At 63.1% G+C, this 15,584-nt stretch overlaps 3 protein-coding genes across 5 annotated transcripts; 2 read left to right on the top strand and 1 right to left on the bottom strand.

Moving 5' to 3' along the window:
* LOC116494397 (chloride intracellular channel protein 2-like) lies at nucleotides 1-4,830 on the bottom strand. The gene is made up of 6 exons (XM_032196276.1): nucleotides 4,732-4,830; nucleotides 2,113-2,222; nucleotides 1,783-1,908; nucleotides 1,463-1,569; nucleotides 1,160-1,341; nucleotides 1-1,051 (listed from the first exon to the last, which is right to left on the bottom strand). Exons 1-6 carry the CDS (start codon nucleotides 4,777-4,779, stop codon nucleotides 890-892), a joined length of 735 nt encoding a protein of 244 aa, XP_032052167.1. The 5' UTR covers nucleotides 4,780-4,830; the 3' UTR covers nucleotides 1-889.
* Nucleotides 4,831-6,319: 1,489 nt separating this feature from the next.
* Nucleotides 6,320-10,137, top strand: LOC116494364 (protein eva-1 homolog C-like). 2 transcript variants are annotated; one of them, XM_032196226.1, is made up of 8 exons: nucleotides 6,320-6,420; nucleotides 7,473-7,672; nucleotides 8,147-8,270; nucleotides 8,383-8,535; nucleotides 8,639-8,782; nucleotides 8,880-8,951; nucleotides 9,157-9,246; nucleotides 9,378-10,137. In XM_032196226.1, exons 1-8 carry the CDS (start codon nucleotides 6,345-6,347, stop codon nucleotides 9,755-9,757), a joined length of 1,239 nt encoding a protein of 412 aa, XP_032052117.1. In that variant the 5' UTR covers nucleotides 6,320-6,344; the 3' UTR covers nucleotides 9,758-10,137. The 2 variants fall into 2 exon arrangements, with proteins under 2 accessions (XP_032052117.1, XP_032052118.1); XM_032196227.1 differs by lacking the exon at nucleotides 9,157-9,246.
* A 2,695-nt stretch (nucleotides 10,138-12,832) lies between these two features.
* On the top strand, nucleotides 12,833-15,577 carry CCNB3 (cyclin B3). Of its 2 annotated transcripts, none has more exons than XM_032196562.1 (11): nucleotides 12,833-12,927; nucleotides 13,011-13,094; nucleotides 13,204-13,310; nucleotides 13,456-13,531; nucleotides 13,685-13,783; nucleotides 13,882-13,974; nucleotides 14,140-14,277; nucleotides 14,578-14,733; nucleotides 14,934-15,083; nucleotides 15,174-15,304; nucleotides 15,382-15,577. In XM_032196562.1, exons 1-11 carry the CDS (start codon nucleotides 12,835-12,837, stop codon nucleotides 15,449-15,451), a joined length of 1,197 nt encoding a protein of 398 aa, XP_032052453.1. In that variant the 5' UTR covers nucleotides 12,833-12,834; the 3' UTR covers nucleotides 15,452-15,577. The 2 variants fall into 2 exon arrangements, with proteins under 2 accessions (XP_032052453.1, XP_032052452.1); XM_032196561.1 differs by having other exon boundaries at nucleotides 13,201-13,310.
* The last annotated feature ends 7 nt before the right edge of the window (nucleotides 15,578-15,584 follow it).

Below are 15,584 nucleotides of genomic sequence, written 5' to 3'. Positions count from 1 at the left end.
ACAAACAACCCGAAACCCATCAGTTACAAAAGCAGTCCCCAAACCCGGTGCTGTGGGAGCAGGCTGGCGAGGACACACCTTTTAGTGCAAAGAGGGAGGTGGCAGTGAGAGCTGGCGGGTGGCTCTGCCGGGGGGGGGTCCCCGCGGGGCCCTGGCGCTCACTGTACAGTATTTTTTTGGTGGCCACGGGGGGCTCGAGGGGGCTGGTGGAATTGGCAGGCGTGGGCAGGAGCCCTTGGAGGAGGTGGAGGTGTGGGGTGGGGAGGCTAGGGGGCTTTGGCACCGGGTGGGAAGGCAGAGAAACGGAGCCGGGCTGGCACCAAAGCTGCCCGGGTGTCCCCCTGGGTGCTTTGCCCGTGCCTCTCCCAGACCAGGTGGGAGCAGGGAAGGGGCCTCAGGGTCTCGTATCTGGCAGGGGCCAGGTGGGAGCTCACAGCCGGCACCTCCTGGCCCCTGCAGGGTGCCCCCGATGGGCTGCAGGTCTGCGAGGAGCCCCCCGCAGCCAAACGGCAGGGGAAGAGCTTTTCGGGGTCTCCAGCTGGAGCCCGGGTGCCTCGTGGGACGGGCGGTGGGGGGACCTTCGGGAAGGTCTCGTCTCCACCACGGCAGTCCAGTGCTTGGCTTTTCCCGTGCCGTGTCACGAGAGCAGGGCGTTGGGTTTGTGTTTTTGTGTTTTTTTGGGGGAGGGCAAGGAGGGGAGGCACGGTGACACGGTCGCCACTGCGGCCACGCAGCCACCGGTCCGTAGGTGGTGGCACGCACGGGAGGGGGTGCAAAGCAAGGTGCTGTTTCCACAGCTCGGGGTCTCGGGGTGCCAAACCCCCCCTCCAGCCCCTCTCTCAGCCAGGCTGTGGTGGGAGGCGGAGGGCCCGGCGGGCCTGCAGCGGGGCTAGGTCATCTTCCTGGCCACGCTGGCGTAGGTGTGGATGATCTCCTCGTCCGCCGGGCACGTGTGGCTGAACTCATCGCAGGCGTAGGCGTTGTTGAGGTAGCGCCAGACGCCCGTCATGTCGGCCGGGATCTCGAAGTCGCGGTACTTTTTGGCCGCGATCTGGAGAGGAAGAGAAGGAGGAGGAAGAGGAGGAGGAAGAGGAGGAGGAGGAGGAGGCTGAGACCCTGCTCGCGGGGTGCCCCCCAGCCCGGCCCTGGCTGCTCTTACCTTGATGATGTGCAGCTTGGGCAGGAGGTTGCAGTCGGCCAGCGTCAGGTGGTCCCCGTCCAGGAATTTCCTCTTGGAGACGGCGATGTCCTCCACGCTGTCCTGGTCGATCTCCTCGGGCAGCGGGTTGTTGAGGTACTGATCCAGCCGGTGGAACTCCCGCAGCAGCGCCTTCTCCAGGTCTGGGAGGGCAGGGGGGGGGGTCGACACGTGCTGCCTTCAGCCAAACACCCTCTCCACACCACCTCCCTCACCCTCGGCAGGCTTTGCCCTCCCCGTCCGCCCCCTGCCCGTTTTTCTTACTGCTGTTCGCTTCCTTGCGTGGGTTCTTGATGTAAGCCGAGAACTTGGCGAAGATGTCGCTGCCCACGTCGAAGGACTCCTTGTACTTGGGGCTCAGGTGCGGGTACCTTCAGAGAGAGCAGCCATCAGTCACCGCTGCCGGCTGCAAAACCACCAAAAATCCACGGGGAAACCTGCACCGCCTGCCCACCCCCTCCCCAGCTCCATCCCCAGCCCCGCTGCCTTTCCTCCCATTGTTTTCTGTCACCGTCCCCCCCGCCCCGGCCCCTCTCCTGCCTCGGTTTCCCCACCCGCCCGGCCCGAGGCGGGTCTGCAATTACGTGGGGGGGCCCAGGGTCTGCTCCAGGAACTCCTCGATCTTGATGAAGTCAGTTTTCAGCTCCCTGTTGAACAGCAGGAAGGGTGGGTTGGTGCCCGGCGCTAAATCCTTCAGCTCTTCGGGTTTCCTGGAGCAGAGAAAATAAAAGGGCCAAGCTGGAGAGGGCACCCAGGGCCGGGTGCAGCCCCATTAGTATTCTAGACCGGGTTTGGGGGAGGCTCTGAGGTGCCCCCCAACTTTTGGCTCTGCCCTCGGAGCTGGGTGCCGAGGATGCCCGCACATCATTGCGCAGGGCTGGAGCGCGGGGCGCTGCGTGGTGGTGGCACCTCACCTGGTCATGTCCACCGTGGTGACGTTGAACTTCACCCCCTTGAGCCACAGCACCATGAAGAGGCGCTGGCAGAAGGGGCAGTTCCCGATGTTCTCTCCATCCAGACCAGCCTGCGGGGAGAGCAGGGAGCACCCTCAGGATGGCCGGGGGTCGGACCCTTCCCGGAGATCCAAGATAAAGCCGGGAGGAGGAGGAAGAGGAGGAGGAAGAGGAGGAGGAGGAGGAGGAGGGAGGATTGATAGTGGATGGGACAGGAAGGGAGGGTCAGCTTGGCCGGGAGGCCAGGCCGGAGAGGGGAAATGTTCTCATGTTTGCCAGGAAAAGCGCAGCTTGTTTTCGCCTGCTGCCTCCTGCGCTCTGCGCGCTTCCAGAGGCCGAGCACGGCTCCCCCAGCAGGAGGCACAACCATCGTCCACGTCCCAGGGGCTGGGGGAGCACCACCGGGGGGCTTCCAGCCCCATCCCTGCCCACGCCGACGTGGATGTAAGCAGGGAGGAAGAGGATGCTTCAGGAGCTGAAGACGCAGGGACCCCTGTGCCTGGTTCCCCTGGGCTGGAGGCGATGCTCTGCCTTTCCACCAGCTTCCAGTCTTTCCAGAACGAAACTAAGCTGTAACCAGTTTCCTATCCCCAGCTGTCACGAAGGGATTGGTTTCTCAGGCGCTGTTTCTCGTGGGAATCTGCTTCCTTCTTCCCGTGGGTGCTCCCGAGCAGTGGAAGCTCAGGAGCCACCTGTCAGCCCCTAGAGGACTGCTTGGGAATGGGTAAAATTTGGGTCTAGGTGTCCTGAGAGGGGCTGGAGGGTTAGGAGACACCTTCCAGGGCTGCCCTGCTCTTGTGCCGTTGAGCATCTCCACTCCCTTCCCGACTCCATCCCAAGCCAACACCGATGCCAGCCCTTGGGGCACCTCCAGCACCGGCGGCTCGGTGCAGCCACCCTGAAAGGAAAACGGGGATGGCCTCTGCAGGAAAAAACAGAACGCAAACCTAAGCCGGAGCCCGTCCTCGGATGCTCAGAGACAAATCTTTGTCAAGAGGAAGCTCCCCCAGTGCTCGTGGGCAGCAGGGAGCGCGGGGGAAGGTTTGGGGAGGCCACGTGCCCTCCCTCCGCAGCGAAAGCCGAGCAGCGAGGAGGGGAAGTCATCGCTCTCCGCTTCCTTCTCCAGCAACAGCCTCTTCCTCTGCTCAGGGCAGGCTTCAGCAGCCCCCGGCCCCACCCTGGCTGACTTTGCTCCCCGTTTCCCCATCCAGAGGATGCAGGAACCCATCAGGATGAGGGATGAAGCCCTGCAGGTGACGGCTGAACTCTTCCCGATGATGGATGAGCCCCTCCAGATGCCAGAGAAACCCCTCCAGATGATGGAGAAACCCTTCCAGATGACGGAGAAACCCTTCCAGCTGATGGATAAAGCTCTCCAGATGACGAATAAATGAATAAACCCCTCCAGATGATGAATAACCCCCCTCCAAGACGATGGGCAAGGCCAGCCCGGGAGGCGCAGCCTCTCAGCCCCAACCCCGAGGCCCCACGGTTGCACGAGGCATCGAAACCCCAACGTTGCTCAGAAGTTCCTGTGGTTTTGCTCTCGGTGAAGCAGCGCGAGGAGGAAGGAGCGCCCCGACCTGCATCACCTCAACGTCCCCCAGGCCTGCCCAAAATTCCTCCCCCCAAAAAAAAGCTCAGGAGCACCTTGGGGTGAGCTACAGGCAGGCGCCGTTTCCTGAGGGCTCAGGGGGTGATGCGCAGCATCGGGTTGCTGACAGACACCCGAGAAGGGTTTTTTGGTGCTAAATTAAGATTTAGGGGAAGTCCTACAGCCGCTGCTTTGTTTTCTGTTTCCCTTCCCTCCAAAAACCCCCCTCAAACGTGGTGCCGCCATCGCAGCCGCCTCGCTAGGCGCCGTCCTCCTCTCCCCACCCATCCTGGGGTGAAAAATGGTGCAGGAGGGGAAATTGGAGACCTACTGAAGGTCTCAAATCCTAAATTGAAGGGTTTTCTCCCAGCAAATACCCCGCACGGGGCTCAGCCCGAGCTCGGCGCCCAGTGAGCAGCTCCTTGGCAAGGGGATGGGGCAGAGCCCCGGGTGACCCTTCCCGGCACTGATTTCCAAGGAGGGGAGCAGAGACCGCGCGGCTGCAGCTGTTTGGAACGGGAGTGTTTCGAAACGTTCCCGAGGAAAGCGCTTGAGAAATTGCTCAATGGAAGGGAAAAAAAAAAAAAAAAAGAGAGAGAGAGGGAGGGAGAAAGAGCAAAACCCATTTCCAGTGAATAATCCTCAGGGCTGACCTAAGAAGCCGCCCCATCCCGCCCACGCGTGGGCACCCGCTCCGTTTCCCAACGCCAGCTCCTAGCAGCCGCTCGAGGAGCTGCCCTGCTGCGTTCCCACCCTCCTGGTGCTTTCCCCACCTGTGGCTCGTCTTATTGGGGTCCCCGAGCAGGCTCGCCCCTCTCCCTGGCTGCCTTTGTGGCTCTCAGGGCTGCAGGGCCACCGCTGGACCGCAGCATCCCCCGGGGCCGCCTGCTCCCCGCGCCACCCCGCCGGGTCCCCCGAAGCGCGACGAGGGCCAGCGGCACCTCCTGCCCCCCACCCGCAGCACCCGTTGGCCTCGCCGAGCCCACCTTGACAAAGAGCTCGATCTCGGGCTCCTTCGAGGGCCGGCTCTCCATCCCGATGGCGTGGCGAGCTGCTGGGGAGGGGAGGCTGAGCCGCTCAGCGCTGCGCTGAGTTTCGCCCGTCCTCTGCGGCGCGCAGCTGCAGCACCTCGCGCCGGGCTGGGGCCGGGGCTGGGGCTCGCCCTTTCCTTCCCTTTTTGAAGCGGGGAGGAGCGATGGGGTGCAGGCGAGGAGGGGGAAGCTGCGGGGCCTCCCAGCTGTGACTCAGCACGGGTCTATCTGGATGCGCTGTCGGGTCCCCAGCCGGGCTATCGCACCCGCCCAGGCGCCTCCAAGCAGCCCGCTGGCCGCTGCCGGCAGCTCCCCGATGGGAGACGGGGCTTGGTGGGGTTTTGTTTTGGTTGTTTTTTGTGTTTTTTGTTTTTTTTTGTGTGTGTTTTTTGTTTTTTTTATTGCACAGGAAGTGTCTGCATCTACCCCTTCGCCACCCTCCCAGCCCCTTTCCCTGTTGCTCCCCTCTGCCCTCTGAGCATCTCGCGCCGCTGCCCCGCGGGACCCCACGGGTTTGGGATGCGGGCAGGGTGCCCACCCCGCTGCGAGGACAAGGAGAGGCTCTGGGGGAGCCCGGAGGGCGAGCGGCACAGCCTGGCTGCTTGCCACCGCCTCCTCGCAGCCAGCCCCTGGCAGGAAGGCATTGCAAAACGCCCGAGGAGGGAAAGCGAAAAGGGGACGGAGCGCATCGGGGCGCGGTGATGGGAAGGAGGGGAAGGGGGGGGGGGGGTTGTCTGGCGTCCAGGGCCCCGTTCCTGGAATTTGGGCTGTTTCACAGGAAAGATGACTGCCCTGCTTTCCTCCCCAGGATGGGAGGGAAGCGCTCGCTGTCGGATGGGGCTGGCGGCTGGCCCGGAGCAGGCAGGCTTCCCGGCACCCCTGGGCTCCCCTCCTCTCCCAGCCTGGGCGAGCCCCGGCTTGTGCAGCGGTACCACAGCGTCAGTGCCGAGCGTCGAGTTAAAAAGTCGTATTTTTTCTTCATTTTGGTCACTTTGCGTAAAATGATTGGTGGTTTGTTTGTGTTTGTGTTTTTTTTTAATTACTTTTTTTTTTAATTTTATTTTTTATTGCACCCCGGTTGCTTGAACCAGCCCCGCTCCAGCTTGGGTAGGCTCAGACCTCGCTGCAATTCATCTGAGGCTGGCGAACGAGGCGAGGGCTCTGCTGCCACAGGGCTCGGTGCCCGTGGGTACGGGCAGACACGGGAGGCAGTGCAGCCAGCCCTTCCCTTCCTCCCCCGGCGCTGAATGACCGGACGCGTGCCGAGATGGAGATTAGGGCACACGTGCATCCGGGTGGTCGCCCGCATCCCCCCCCCCGGGGACAGGTTTGGGACCCGGCTGAGCCCCCTCGATCTGCTCAGCTGCCGAGCACCTGCTCGGCCCTACAGAGCCTTCAAAACCCCGTCCCCCTCCTCCCGGTCCCCATGCAGCCACAGCTGTCCGAAGCGGCCCCGGTGTCCCTCCGCGGGGCACAGAAGGAGCCATTGTCACCGCCGTGCCAGCCCCCGCCCCGGCGCCAGCTGCCGCGGGGACCAGTGGGCAGCGGCGCAGCAGGGCGGTGGCACCATGGTGGCCACGGTCGTGGTGGCCCTGGTCCTCCTCTGCTTGCCCGCAGGGACGGAGGCCAGCCCGGAGCTCGGCGGTGAGTGGCACACGGGGGACCACGAGGGCTGGGGCACAAGAGAGGTTTGGGGGTGAGTGGGAGTTGTGGGGTGCACGGTTTTGGGGCACGCCAAGGGCGAGATCCCCTGGGAGATGTGCTGGGAACGGCCCCGCGCCCACCCAGCCTGCCCCAGCACCCTGAAAGGTGCCCCAGAGCGCGGCGGGGAGGATGTGATTTCATCTGGGCAGAGCCAACTGCACGACCGCAGCGACGGCGACTGAGTCAGCGGCAGGCGAGGATAATCACTCGCAAAATCTGACAGCAGCCTCCTCGCTGCTATTTTTTTTTTTGCCCCCCAAAACAGTGCCTGAGCAATCGTGTGGCAGCGCTGGGTGGAGGCAGCGCAGTGCCTCCGTCACCGGGGCTTTGAAGCACAAAGCCCGGCCACGTCCCCACTGTCCCCCTTTGGCCGGGGGTGGCTCCGTGGACCTGAGGCCACAGGGGAGGTGAAAGGGGCTCTTTGTGCCAAGCCCGGCCCTGGTTTGCAGACAGACGGGCAGAGGGACAAGTGCAGGGCTGGGAGCTGAGGCTCGCAGCTGTTTGTGTGGGTTTGGGGGCTGCCAGGCTGCTGGCTGTGCCCTGTGAACCCAGCATCTTGTGTCCTGCATCGCTCAGCATCCTGCATCCTCCCTGGCACGTGGCGTCCCGCCCTGTCCCCACTTCCAAACCTCCAAATAACAGAGGGAAAAGAACAGGGTAAGAGGTTTGGGACACAGAGGCGGTAGGATTAAGACAGAGAAAAAACCCATGCTGGGAATCTGGTGAGAGAAGTACTCCGAAAGGATGCGGGCAAGGAAAGGCCCTCTGTTAGTGATCATCTCCTCCTGGTGGTCACCTCTGGGTGCTCATTTCTGGGCATCACCTCTGGGTGGCCACCTCTGGTGATCGCTTCTGGTGATCATCTCTTGGTGATCATCTCCAGGTGATCAGCTCTTGGTGGTCACCTCTTGGTGGTCACCTCTTGGTGGCCACCCCTGCTCACCGTCTCTGGGTGACCATCTCCGGGTGACCTCCTCGCTCCCCACACCCAGGGTACCTACGCAAGGTGCTGAGGAACCACACCACCCACACGTGTGACGGGGAGCAGCTCCTCATCCTCTGCCCTCGCAAGACCACCATCAGCATCCTGGGCGCCTTCTACGGGCGCCGCGTGCCCAGCCCCAACCTCTGCCCCAGCCCGGGCGATGCGTCCCAGGAGAACACCGAGTGCACGTCCCCCACGGCCCACCTGGTAAGGGCAGCGTCCCGCTGCTGGTGGCAGCGCGGGGAACCCTTGGGGACCTTTTCCTGGGGGCATTTTGGGGAGATCGGGGCGGGGGGGTGGCACCTCCTGTGCTGGGTCCCGGTGAGAGCAGCCTGAGGGGAGGCTCTGCTGCAGCACAGCCAGCAGCAAAAGCTGATGGATGTCCCCAGGATGTCCCCAGGATGTCCCCAGGATGTCCCCTTCCTCCGGACCAGAGGGGACCCCAGCGGGACAGTGTGCTGCGTGCAGCCTCGTCCCCACCTCGTGGCCGTGAGCGCGCATTGCATGGGGCCACCAAAGCCACCCACGAGGCCGAGTGACCGTGGCGGGGGTGCCAGCAGCCACGGGACACCTCCCGTGGGGTGAGGGCTTGGCCCCGAGCCCAGTGACAGCGCCGAGGTGAGATCAGCCTTGGGGGCTCCCTGCTGCTGCTGCTCACCTCTGCCCCGCTGTGCCCTGCAGAAGCTGCTGGCCGAGTGTCAGGACCAGCAGTGGTGCCAGTTCTCGGTGCACAGCCAAGTCTTCGGGCCAGACCCATGCCCCGGGACACACAAGTACCTCATCGCGTCCTACAAGTGCCGGCCAGGTGGGCAAGCGCCACGGGGGCACCTCTGGAACCCTGTGGCTGGGTAAGAGGAGGGGGGTTTGGGGTCACTGGGGCTGTGTCGGGACACCCTGCGGCGTCACCCCACCCCCAGACAACCATCGGGTGAAGACGGTGTGCGAGAACAACGTGCTGAGGCTGCAGTGCCGGCCGAAATCCGTCCTGGCCATTTACTCCGCGCATTACGGACGATTCCTGCGGGGCAAGCCTGAGTGTGATGCCCCAAACGCCGGGGGACCCCATATCGGTACGGGGTGGGGGACACACGGTTCGAGCCCAAATTACATCTGGGAAGAGCGCAGGAGCTCTGTGCTGATGGCCAGAGGCCCCCACCACGTGTGTCTCTGCAGAGTGCCTGGCTCCGGATGCCTTGAGGAGGGTCTCCAAGAAGTGTCACCGCAAGGGGAACTGCACCGTGGCCGCCGACTGGGCCACCTTCGGGGACCCGTGCCTGCCTGGCACGAAGAAGCAGCTGCGGGTCTCCTACACCTGCGGTGAGAGCAGGACCAGGAGCTGGCCGTGGGGATGAGCGGGGTGGTGATGCTCAGAGCGGTGTGTGTGTGTGTGTGTGTGTCCTGTGTCTCGTTGCAGTGCCCAAGCAGCTGCTGGAGGAGGCAGGTCCCGACACCTCGGATCCCTTCGTGCTCTCGGACTACATGCACGGTAATTCGGGTTGGGGGGGGGTAGGGGGAGAGACCAGCTCACGCTCCCCCATGGGTGAAGGACCCCACGGGTCCCCATCTCCAAGCAGAGAGGCTGGGGAGATGCTTTCGGATGGGGGGAGGAGGAGGTCTCAGAGAGGAGCACCCCAAGGGCAGAGAGGAGGAGGCCGGGGGCTGGCCCCTCACATCCCCCTTGTTCACTGCAGGTGGCTGGTACAAAGGGCCCAGGTTCTCCAGGCTCCGGGAAGACAGGATGATTTTTACTAGCTCCCTGACAGCTTTTGCCCAGCTTTGGGGTACGTGGCCCCCACGTGCCAGGGTTGGGGGGGTGCGGGGGGTGAGAGGGGGGTCTCCAGGCCCAGGTACCCCTCGTGCCGCGGCGGCGGTTTGCAGCGCAGTGCCTCTCTTTGCTCTTCTCTCCCTCCAGACGTCCCTGAAAAAGTCGGCCTCTATTTCCTCTGCGGGGTGTCGGCGGGGCTGGCGCTGCTGCTGTGCATCATCAGCCCCAAAGCAGCCTTCCTGCGGGAGGCCAGGGAGGCTCTGCAGGGCCCCGGCAGCGGCTCGGAGCCCAGCCGCAGCAAGCTGAGGGACGAGCAGGACGAGGACCTGCCCGACGACAGCTCCTCCGACTCCTCCTTCCGCCGCCTCACCCGCACCTACCGCGCCACCGACAGCATCTTCGGCCCCGAGCTGACGGCGGCCATGGAGGGGGCGGCCGAGCAGCAGGGCTGCGGCGGGGAGGAGATCTGGATGCCCAAGGAGTCCAGCCCCTACGCCATCCAGAAGATCAAATCGGCCACCAAGTGAGGAGGGATGAAGGGCCACCATCATTTGGAGAAGCTGCCGCTCCTCGGCTTCCTCTCGCGCCTCCCTTCGTGCTTCGCGTGCCAGCGGGCGAGCTGTGCTTTCCAGGGAATGAATGGGCTTGCTCTTTCCAGGGAATAAAAGCCAAAGCTCGTGGTTCAGGGAATGAAGCTGCCAGCCCCGGCTCCTGCCAGCCCTGTCCCCAAGGGACTCCAGCCCACAGGCTGGTTCCCACATCCCCCAAAGGGACCGCACGGGGATCCAGGCGTGGTGGTGCCTCCGAGCACCTGCGTTGTGTCACCACCGACTTCCAGCCCCCTTTAGCCACAGTTGTCCCTCCCCTGCAATTAACGGTGAAAAGAGAGGAGAAATTAAATGCCGAAACTCAGCCCTGCCTCTGCGCTGCTCAGCTCCCTGCCTCCCGCCGCTGCTTCTGGCGCTGGGCCACGAGGAGCAACGAGTCGGGTCTGGGAAAAGGAAAGCTTTAACCTGGGAAGGGGGAAAAGCCATCCGTGTAGCTCCCACAAACGCTTCCCTGCCCTCACTCCTTCTCTCAAGACTTGTCTCTTCCCGGGAAGCCATCCCGGAGCAAACCTCCCGCATTGCACCTCACAGGGGATCTTTGTCCCCCAATCCTTCCCCCATCCCTCGCTCTCGGCGCACCCACGAGCCTCCCGACGGCGGCGGCACCGCGGGGACTGGAAGAGCCGGCTGTGCCACGCCGAGCCCGGGCAGACACCGACCCGTCCCGGCACGGGCAGCTCGCCCCCGCGCCGCCGCGGGCGCACCGTCAGGGGGATTTTTGGCCGGGGATCACACCCCCTCCGGGGCCGCTGCTCCGCCAAGTTTCCAGCAGCGGCGGGACGCGTCCCAGATTCCCAGGCGGTGGGTGTGGGGCCGCCCTGGAGGGTTTCCGAAGGATAAACAGAGCGGCGTTGGGGTTTCTGAGGGATAAACTGGGAGCTGGGACTTCCACATGATAAACTGGAATCTGGGATTTCCTCTTGATAAACTAGGATCTGGAGTTTCCGAGGGATAAACTGGGATCTGAGATTTCCATGTGATAAACCATTTCCAAAGGATAAACTAGGATCTGGAGTTTCCGAGGGATAAACTGGGATCTGAGATTTCATGTGATAAACCAGGATCTGGGGTTTCTGAAGGATAAACTGGGATCTGGGATTTCCAAGTGATAAATTGGGATCTTGGATTTCCAAAGGATAAACTGGGATCTGGGATTTCCACATGATAAACTCGTTTCTGGGGTATCTGAAGGATAAACTGGGATCTGAAATTTCCAAATGATAAATTGGGATCTGGGATTTCCAAAGGATAAACTGGGATCTAGGATTTCCACAAGATAAACCGGGATTTGGTTTTTCTGAAGCATAAACCGGGATCTGGGATTTCCACATGAAAACTGGGATCTGGTGTTTCTGAAGGACAAATTGGGATCTGGGATTTCCACATGATAAATTGGGATCTGGGATTTCCAAAGGATAAACTGGTATCTGAGATTTCCACAGGATAAACTGGGATTTTGTGGTTTCCGAAGGACAAACTGGGATCTGGGATTTCCCCACAATAAACTGGGATCCGGGATTTCCACATGATAAACTGGGATCGGGAAGCTCAGCAGGGAAGCTGTGCTCCCGTAGCCAGCGGCACGGCTCAGGGGGCGACAGCGAGAAAGCCGGCTGCTGTTCAGCCGACAAAAACACGCCGTAACGACCCCAAAAGAGCACAGAGGGCGGCGCCGCCATAACACCTCGCGGCCGCCATGACACCGCCCCCGGCCGCCATGACACCGCCCCCGCCGCCATGACACCGCCCCCGGCCGCCATGACACCGCCCCCGGCCGCCATGACACCGCCCCCCGCGGCCCGCCATTGGGCGGCGCGGCCGAATTTTAAACTTCTGCCCCCTCCCCCTAGCAACCGCATCCCGGCCGGCGCTCCCATTGGCCGCCGCCCCGCGCACGCCGCCCGCTGATTGGTCGAGAGGCTCGGCCAGTGCCGGCCGCCGCCGCCGCGCTGCTACTTTCAAAAGAGCCGGGGCCGGCGGCGGCGGCGGCGGCTGCGCAGGTGAGGGGGGGACGGGGCCCTATAGGGCCATGTGGGGTCCCCCCGGACCCAAGGGAACCCCTATTTCATCACGGGAACCCCCTCTGGGGTCCCCCCTACCCGTGCCAGGGGGTTTCTGGGCCCTGCGGTCCCTTCCCATGTGGGTAGAGGGGGTGTTGGGGGGGGTTATGGGGTGGCTGGGGCCTTGGTTCCCTTCCCTGGAGGGGGTTTTGGGGTTTGGGGTCCCCCCAGACGTGCGTTCCCCCTGTGTGTGGGGTCGCTGAGCCGTGCATCCCTTTCCCTGGGTGGTGGTGGGGTTTGGGGCACGTCCGTACATGTGCCTGCCCCTCCCCATATATAGGGGATGTGGGGTCACCGAGCCCTGTGTCCCCTTCCCTAGGGGGGGTGTTGGGATTTGGGGTCACCCCCCCACGTGTACCCTCACCATACATGGTGTCTATGGGGTCATTGAGCCCTGCATCCTCTTCCCTGGGTGTATGTGTTGAGATTTTGGGTCACCCCATACACGTGCCCCCCCCCCCCCCCCCCCCCCATAATTGGGTCTGTGGGGTCACTGAGCCCTGCATCCTCTTCCCTGAGGGGGTGTGCTGGGCTCTGGGGCACGTCCATACATACACCCCCCCATACATGGGACTGTGGGGTCACCGAGCCCTTTGTCTCCTTCCCTGGGGGGTGCGTTGGGATTTGGGATCCCCCTAGACGTGTGCCCTCCTTCCAATGCTTGGGGTCTATGGGGCCATTGAGCCCTGCATCCTCTTTGCTGGGGGCGTGCATTGGGATTTTCAGCCCCCCCATACACATGTCCTCCCCGTACATAGGGGCTATGGGATCACTGAGCCCTGCATCCCCATCCCGGAGGGGGGGATACATTGGGATTTGGGCCTCCCCACATTCTTGGGGTCTATGGGTTCACCCTCAGCAGGGGGGTGCATTGGGATTTGGGTTCCCTAACATACTCTTAAACCCCTGTTTTACTCGCAGAGGCCGAGAAAGAGGATGCCGGTGGCACGCAACACCAAGACGCTGAGCACGAAGCAGCCCCGAGCAGGCAAGGGGGCCCCCATCACCGAGAATGTTGCCCCCGAGAAGGTGAGGCCAGGCTGGGAGAACGGGGGGGGGGGACCCCTCACAACGGGGTGCCCCCTGCGTCCCCTCACCCTACTGTGTTGCAGGAGGAGAGCTGCCAGGCCAAGCGGTCCCCGTCCTCGCCCCAGGGGGGGCCCAAGAAGCGCTCGGCGTTCGGGGACCTCACCAACGTGAGTGCTGCTTTGTGGGGTTATTCTGCCCTCCTGAGAGCACCCCGAGGCTCACTTCCCCGTTTTTTTTCTTCCCCCTGCCTTCCTCGCTCTCCCACCCCAAAAGCAGGCTCACAAGAACCAGGCGGTGGTGGGGAAGAAGGATGGGGTGAAATCCGCCTCCCGCAAGGCGCCCAGGGCCCCCGCTGCCAAGAACAACGAAGCCAACCTGAAAAAGTGAGTACCCAGGTGAGATGGGGCTGGGGTGGGAGGCCGCTGCGGCCGTGGGGTGGGGGATTTCTTGGGGTGACAGGGGCAGGCAGTGGCTGGATGGGGTTTCTCAGCCAGATGTGCCCCCTACTTATGTCCTTGTCCCCTCCAGGTCCCTGAGAAAAACGCCCCCGACAGAAGAATCTGAGGAGTCTGAGAAAGATCCCATGCCTGAGGAGGCTGTGCAGGTACCGAGCTGCTGGGGGGGTTAAACCCCATCCCTCCTCCTCCAAACACCTCCAGTGGGGGCTGTGGGGCAGGTGGGGAGGGGCTGCCACCCCGCAGAGCTCTGCCAGCCCCCCCCCAGCCTCCCCCTCACCGCAGCCTCCTCCACCCCACAGGCCCCCGTGTTGGAGGACATCGACAAGGAGCAGCTGGGCGACCCCTACGCCAACGCCCAATACGCCAAGGACATCTTTGACTACATGCGGGAGAGGGAGGTGGGTGAGGCCCGTGTGGGGTGCTCGGGGGGGCTTTTTTTTTTCTTTTTGGGGTGTTGGGGGTGTCGGCGAGTCGCTGACGCCTGCTGCTTTGGCAGGAGAAGTTCCTGCTCCCTGACTACATGGAGAAGCAGGTGGACATCAGCAGGGACATGCGCGCCATCCTGGTGGACTGGATGGTGGAGGTGCAGGTAAGGTGGGCGCGGGGAGGGGGCTCGGAGCTCTGCGGGGCAGCTCCCACCCCACCGAGTGTACGGGACCCACGAGCAGCCCCAGGGTGCTTCGGGATTTGGGGGAGGAGAGGACTTGGCTTGTTCCTAACCCCTCCTGCCTCTCCCAACCCCGTGTCCTTGCAGGAGAACTTTGAGCTGAACCACGAGACGCTGTACCTGGCGGTGAAGCTGGTGGACCACTACCTGGTGGAGGTGGTGAGCATGAAGGACAAGCTGCAGCTCATCGGCTCCACCGCCGTCCTCATCGCCTCCAAATTCGAGGTGACTCCCGGGCTGGGTGCGGTGTTGAGGTGGGGGGGGGGTTGTTTGGGAGAATTTTGGGACCCCGAGGAACTGATTGAAGGTGGCGCGTCCACCCTGGTGCTCCTCCTCCCTATCCCAGGGGCTGCAGATCTGCTTTTTTTTTCCCCGCTGCGCAGAAGCAACGGGGACACCGGGGTTCATCCCAGGTGGACGTTGGGGTGGTCCCAGTAGGAAAAATGCCCCTAGAGGGCCCGCAAACCCTGTGGGGGACCTCTGTGGGGTCAGGGTGGGGGCGCTGAGCGGGTCCCCCCGTTCCAGGAGCAGTGCCCGCCGTGCGTGGACGACTTCCTCTACATCTGCGACGATGCCTACAAGCGGGAGGAGCTGGTTGCCATGGAGAAGAGCATCCTCCGCACCCTCAACTTCGACATCAACATCCCCATCCCCTACCGCTTCCTGCGGCGCTTCGCCAAGGTGGGGGCGCCTCTCCCCTCCTGCCACCCCCCCCCGGGGGGCCACCAGCAGCACTTGGAGGTGGAGGGGGGTGGCAAAATCCCGCAGTAGGGTTCTAGGAGTATGGGGTTGTTGTCCTGTGCCCCCAAAAAATAAAACGGGGAAGGGAGGGGGGTCTGAGGTGGTGCCACAGAAAAAAAATACGATATTTCTGGCCGCAGTGTGCCCGTGTCAACATGGAGACGCTGACGCTGGCGCGCTTCCTCTGCGAGATGACCCTGCAGGAGTACGACTACGCCCGGGAGCGCCCCTCCAAGCTGGCCGCCAGCTGCCTGCTGCTGGCGCTCACCATGAAGAACCTGGGTGGCTGGGTGAGCCCCGGGGAGGGTGAGGAGGAGGGGGGGGATGCTGCCCTTCGAGGAGCCCCCCCCTCCCCAGCTCACCCCGCGTCGTTTTGGCAGACCCCCACGTTGGAGTACTACAGCGGGTACCGCGCGCAGGACCTGCACCCCCTGGTGAAGAGGCTGAACTTCCTGCTCACCTACCAGCCCTGCGACAAGCTGAAGGCCGTGCGCACCAAATATTCGCACAGGTGAGCCTCCCCCCATCCCCCTTTGAGCTGGGGGGGGGGGGCTCTGCTGAGCTCTAAGGCCCTGCTTTTCCTTCCAGGCTCTTCTTTGAGGTGGCCAAAATGCCCCCCCTGGACATGCTGAAGTTGGAGGAGAAGCTGAAGAGCTAACCCTGCCCTCTGTACATAGCCTGTAAATAGTTGGGTGTCCTGCTCTGGGAGCACGGTGTACATAGGAAAAAAAAAGAAAATAATAAGATAACGGGGTTGTTTTTACTTGAAGGGGGAGGGGGGGGGGAAAAAA

The sequence above is a fragment of the Aythya fuligula genome, chromosome 13 (assembly GCF_009819795.1).
Source record: "Aythya fuligula isolate bAytFul2 chromosome 13, bAytFul2.pri, whole genome shotgun sequence".
Classification (NCBI taxonomy): Eukaryota; Metazoa; Chordata; class Aves; order Anseriformes; family Anatidae; genus Aythya; species Aythya fuligula.
This window is presented reverse-complemented; position numbering and strand designations above follow the sequence as displayed.

Coding starts and splice junctions, on each gene's coding strand:
- LOC116494397 (XM_032196276.1), bottom strand. CDS start 4,779: ATGGAGAGCCGGCCCTCGAAGGAGCCCGAGATCGAGCTCTTTGTCAAG. Junction 1,909..2,112: donor ACCACGGTGGACATGACCAG/GTGAGGTGCCAC, acceptor TCTCTGCTCCAG/GAAACCCGAAGAGCTGAAGG. Junction 1,342..1,462: donor ACGCAAGGAAGCGAACAGCA/GTAAGAAAAACG, acceptor CTGCCCTCCCAG/ACCTGGAGAAGGCGCTGCTG.
- LOC116494364 (XM_032196226.1), top strand. CDS start 6,345: ATGGTGGCCACGGTCGTGGTGGCCCTGGTCCTCCTCTGCTTGCCCGCA. Junction 8,271..8,382: donor GTCCTACAAGTGCCGGCCAG/GTGGGCAAGCGC, acceptor CCCCACCCCCAG/ACAACCATCGGGTGAAGACG. Junction 9,247..9,377: donor AGCTTTTGCCCAGCTTTGGG/GTACGTGGCCCC, acceptor CTCTCCCTCCAG/ACGTCCCTGAAAAAGTCGGC.
- CCNB3 (XM_032196561.1), top strand. CDS start 12,835: ATGCCGGTGGCACGCAACACCAAGACGCTGAGCACGAAGCAGCCCCGA. Junction 13,784..13,881: donor ACTACATGCGGGAGAGGGAG/GTGGGTGAGGCC, acceptor CTGCTTTGGCAG/GAGAAGTTCCTGCTCCCTGA. Junction 14,734..14,933: donor TCCTGCGGCGCTTCGCCAAG/GTGGGGGCGCCT, acceptor TTCTGGCCGCAG/TGTGCCCGTGTCAACATGGA.